This window comes from Stenella coeruleoalba (genome assembly GCF_951394435.1).
Source record: "Stenella coeruleoalba genome assembly, chromosome: 2".
NCBI lineage: Eukaryota > Metazoa > Chordata > Mammalia > Artiodactyla > Delphinidae > Stenella > Stenella coeruleoalba.
The window spans coordinates 106,562,140-106,567,004 of NC_137147.1; the positions used below are offsets into that span (position 1 = coordinate 106,562,140).

The 4,865-nt window shown below is 62.1% G+C and overlaps 1 protein-coding gene across 1 annotated transcript; it reads left to right on the forward strand.

Moving 5' to 3' along the window:
* Nucleotides 1-2,412: 2,412 nt before the first annotated feature.
* On the forward strand, nucleotides 2,413-4,281 carry TLNRD1 (talin rod domain containing 1). The gene has a single exon (XM_079913855.1). It carries the CDS (start codon nucleotides 2,553-2,555, stop codon nucleotides 3,639-3,641), a length of 1,089 nt encoding a protein of 362 aa, XP_079769981.1. The 5' UTR covers nucleotides 2,413-2,552; the 3' UTR covers nucleotides 3,642-4,281.
* The last annotated feature ends 584 nt before the right edge of the window (nucleotides 4,282-4,865 follow it).

Genomic DNA, 4,865 nt, shown 5'->3' on the forward strand with positions numbered 1-4,865 from the left:
CAACTGGTTGAAAAAAGGTGACACCAGGTCCGAGGAAGGGGCAGAAGAACAAAACTTTCCGTTGGCTGGACACACCCAGCTTGTGCTGGGCTGGGCACCTAGACGTGTTTCAGGACTAAGAGGTGGGGGGACCCCTGGGTGGGGGGAATGGGGGAAGCCTAGATGCTTCCACCACTTCCTGAAGAGTAAGGACTGGGTAAAAAGAAAATGAGGTTGGCGGTGGGCTCCCTGCTCATGCATTTGCTCTCTTCTTGACCTTAGGAAGGCACTTAAGGCACCTGAGCATCACTTTCCTTATCTGTAAAATGGGAATAACCTGCAAAGGCTGTTTCTCTTATTTCACTGTGGCCACTATTATTCCATTGTACAGCTGGAGACACAGAAGTTATGAGGGCAAACTGTGCCGGTGAAGGCTCGTAAGTCTAAGAGCTACATTTATGAGCCCAGTACTCAGGCGGTCAGTCCACAGTATCTGATTTCGAAAGGAGAAAACGGATACTTGGAGAGATAACTTGCAAAAGGTCACACAACTCATAAATGGCTGGGGGAAGACTGACCCCAGGAAGTCTGGTTCAAAGTTCGCGCTCTAACTATACAAGGGCTATTTAGTTAAAGGGCGGAAGCGGGAAGCGTCTAGCCCGGCTCTGCGGGCTCCATCTCCAGGTCTCTTTTCTCATCCCGCACAGCCCCTCCAGAATCCCACCGTGGAAGAGGATCAAACACGACAAAGGGCGGGGGAGAGCTTGGCAAACCGGTCGACGTCCCGCAAAAAGCGATGACCGGACCCCAGCAAACCTCTAGGGGATGGTATCGAGCGTCCTCCTCTCTTCGGTCCAGAACACAGGCCACCTTTTAGACTTGCTCCCTGGGCGAGGAGGAGGCGTGGAGCCCCCCGGTTGGGCTGAGAGTTTACGTATGGCAAACTGGCGGCTGTGGCCCGGTCTTCCAAGAGTGTGCGCCGAGCCCCCAGCCCGGGCGGGCCTGCCTCCGGTCCGCTCCCCCCGACTCTCCGCCGGGGACCACCGGCCGGGCGCCGCCGGCGTCCGCGTTGGGCTGGGGCGTCCCCCCGCTGCCACCCAGCTTCCCGGGGGAGGAGCAGCGCATCGCGCAAGCATCCGGGAGCGGCGGAGGGGGCGGGAGGAAGGGCGAGAGGAGGAAGCGGGATTTAAACGAAAGGCGGTGACGCCACACAAAAGATTTCTATAGGCTCCAGGGAGGTTACGGCCGAGGCGGCGGCGGCGGCGGTGGCGAGCTGGGGGGCGAGGCGCGGCCGGGAAGAGGAAAAGCCTCCAGCAGCCCCGGAGGGCGAGCGGGCGGGGGCGCACCCACGGCCGCGCTCAGAGGTGAAGCCGCGCGGGGAGAGGAAGCGGGTGTTTTCCCCTCTGCTTTTCGGCCCCCGCCCTTCCTTTCAGTTTCTCCCGGCTCGCTCGGAAGTTGGAGGTTGACAAAAATGGCAGGAGCCGGGGCCCGGGCGAGTTGCCGCAGCGCCGCGGGGACCTTCTGAGTTGGCCGGGCCGCCGGGGAGACGCGCGCGGCGACGTCCGATGCGCAGGGCCCGGGGTCTCGGGAGAGCTCAGCCGCTGCGGGCCCAAGGCGAGGCGGAGGCGACGGGGATGGACTCGCGCCGACAGCCGGCGGCGGGCCGCGGGGCGCGCGGTCCGGGAGGGCGTGCCGCCTCGGCGCCGAGCCGCGCTCTGTGAACCGCCGAGGCGGGAAGGGGCCGCCGCGGCTCCCGGCACGCCCGGGCGCGGCGGGCGGGCGAGAGCGCGAGCGGGGCGGCCGCTGAGCGCAATCAGTGCAGGCTCCCGCCCGACTCTGACTCGGCCGCGCCAGCATCGGCCACACCCTCGGCCCTGCCGCCGCCGCCGGCGCCGCTTCCCGAGAGCGGGAGGCAGGAGATGCCCACGGGGTGGCCGCGCGTCCCAGAGGGCCAGCCCCGGGCGCCGTCGCGGGGAAGTGCAGCCTGGCGGTGTCTGGGCGCCTGAAGCCCACGTGCGCCGCCGAGCCCGAGGTGGCTGACAGCAGAGCCCGCCTGAGACGCCGCCCGCGCTCCTCCCCGAGGAAAGGATTTTGATTTCAAAGGAAGGAAGGAAGGACAACTCCCAGCTTCCCTCTCCCGCCCCCCTCCCCCCCTCCCCCCCGCTCGGGCGGTCGGACCGGGCCATGCCCAGGAAGGCGGCGGCGGCGGCGGCGGCGGAGGCAGCCCAGCAGAAGGGACTTTCCTGGCAGTCCGGCGACGAGGAGCGCGGTCTGTGAGTTTGCTCTGCTCCGGTTCATGGTTCCTGCAAGCCCTCCAAGAGGCCGAACGCTGCGCCCCCTCCCCGCGCCCCGAAGAGCCTCCTGCGTTCTCTGGCCCCCGGGCCCGCTCCGCGCCGCCCGGGCTCCGGCCGCCGCAGCCCAGTGCCCTCTGCCCGCGGCGGTGGATGGCATGATGGTGCGGGGAAGGCACCGCGGCCTTGGCCAGCTGAGTCGCGACGGCCGCGGGGGCGGCGGCATCGGCAGCGGCGGTGGTAGCGGGCTCCCCAGCGGCATGCCAGTGCCCCCCGGGCGCGATGGCTAGCGGCAGCGCTGGGAAGCCCACTGGCGAGGCGGCTTCTCCGGCTCCAGCGAGCGCCGTCGGCGGGGCTTGCTCGCAGCCCCGGAAGAGGCTGGTGTCTGTCTGCGACCACTGCAAGGGCAAGATGCAGCTGGTGGCCGACCTGCTGCTGCTGTCGAGCGAGGCGCGGCCCGTGCTCTTCGAGGGCCCCGCCTCCGCTTGTGCCGGCGCCGAGTCCTTCGAGCAATGCCGGGACACCATCATCGCGCGCACCAAGGGGCTCTCCATCCTCACCCACGACGTACAGAGCCAGCTCAACATGGGCCGCTTCGGGGAAGCGGGGGACAGCCTGGTGGAGCTGGGAGACCTGGTGGTGTCCTTGACCGAGTGCTCCGCCCACGCGGCCTATCTGGCGGCTGTGGCCACGCCGGGCGCGCAGCCCGCGCAGCCGGGCCTGGTGGACCGCTACCGCGTGACACGCTGCCGCCACGAGGTGGAGCAGGGCTGCGCAGTGCTGCGCGCCACCCCGCTCGCCGACCTGACCCCGCAGCTGCTGCTGGAGGTGTCGCAGGGCCTGTCGCGCAACCTCAAGTTCCTGACGGACGCGTGCGCCCTGGCCAGCGACAAGTCCCGGGACCGCTTTTCGCGCGAGCAGTTCAAGCTTGGCGTCAAGTGCATGAGCACGAGTGCGTCGGCGCTGCTGGCCTGCGTGCGCGAGGTGAAGGCGGCGCCCAGCGAGCTGGCCCGGAGCCGCTGCGCGCTTTTCAGCGGGCCGTTAGTGCAGGCGGTTAGCGCACTGGTGGGCTTCGCCACCGAGCCGCAGTTCCTGGGTCGCGCGGCGGCCGTGAGCGCCGAGGGCAAGGCGGTGCAGACCGCCATCCTCGGCGGCGCCATGAGTGTGGTGTCGGCCTGCGTACTCCTGACCCAGTGCCTCAGGGATCTGGCGCAGCACCCCGACGGGGGCGCCAAGATGTCGGACCACAGGGAGAGGCTGAGGAACTCGGCCTGCGCCGTGTCTGAAGGCTGCACCCTGCTATCTCAGGCTTTAAGGGAGAGGTCTTCGCCCAGGACTTTACCGCCAGTGAATTCCAATTCTGTGAATTAGCACCCTCCCACCCTCATCCCATTCTTTCACCCCCGCCCCCAGGCTAAAGGAAGATACTTATTCTGTGCCCCTCTCCATTTATACCAAAGAAATCAAAAGTGAACTCCCGCACCCCATGTTAAATGCTCGAGAGGAATCTTCCAGAAGGCAGGGCCATGCAGACCATATACACACGCACTCGGAGGGCCCCCGGTGCCCAGCAGCCCACACCAGGAGATGGAAGATGTGTCATCTGCTGGTTGCGGTATTACCCCTGCCCCCTACCCCGGCTCCCCTTCTGGAATTCCTCCACTAAATTTTATTATTAATTGGGCAGGAAGGAGGTTATGGGTTCATTTCTTTTTTGGTCTTTTTTTCCCCCCCCTAATTAAGAGAAAGGTTACCTCAGTTTTCTCTCCTTAGACATGGATGTAGCTACCTTTTTTGTATGTTGCTATTTTTTTAAGCAGTTGTGATGGGTTAGGCGTATACTTGGTGTGGAAAGAGTATGACTTTGCCATGTGATTTGCAAATGGGGGGAAAAGCTACTGTGAGTGTGTGTTTTATTTTTTAATTTACACTATAGAATGATTCCCCCCCCCATGTCAAGTTTTTACCTTGCATGTACTGGAGTATTTATTTCATCTATTAATAAAATGTTATGTTTCTCAGATGGCTTTTTGCAAGTATTGTTGATTTTCAATCATTGTAATGTTGCAGGCTGCATGCCATCCATGGAAAGGCGCCCTGGAAAGTTTGCTTGGGAGCAATGAGGTGGGTCCCCAACCTTCAGCCCTTTCTGCTTTTTCGTCAAGAGTTAACGTCTTTGAGCAGCCTAGAATTTAAGAAGAGAGAACTGTGTGTAACACTCTCCTTGTAGAGGCAGGGGACACGTTTATGGTTGGATTACGTATAGTGCTAGAGTGGGTTTTCTTTCCTGTTTCTCCTGGAAGGTAGTTTTGCTTCCTTTGTCCCCTCTGATTTTTCTGTCCTTATGAACAGGGTTCAGACTGACTGCAGTCTGATTTGTATTCCGCCTGTCTTTTTCAGGGTAAGCCTCTTCCTAATCCTGTGTGGAATGCCAGCCTTCCCAGGTCAGAGAATCTGTGTATGGACCTGCAAAAGTACTGTACATCAAGCGAGAGTAAGACAGGTCTGTTCAGACAAGATCCAGTTGCTCATGATTTTAAGCGAAAACAACAACACAAAAACGTGGAGTGTTCTAGACTGTTTTAATAGAGGGAG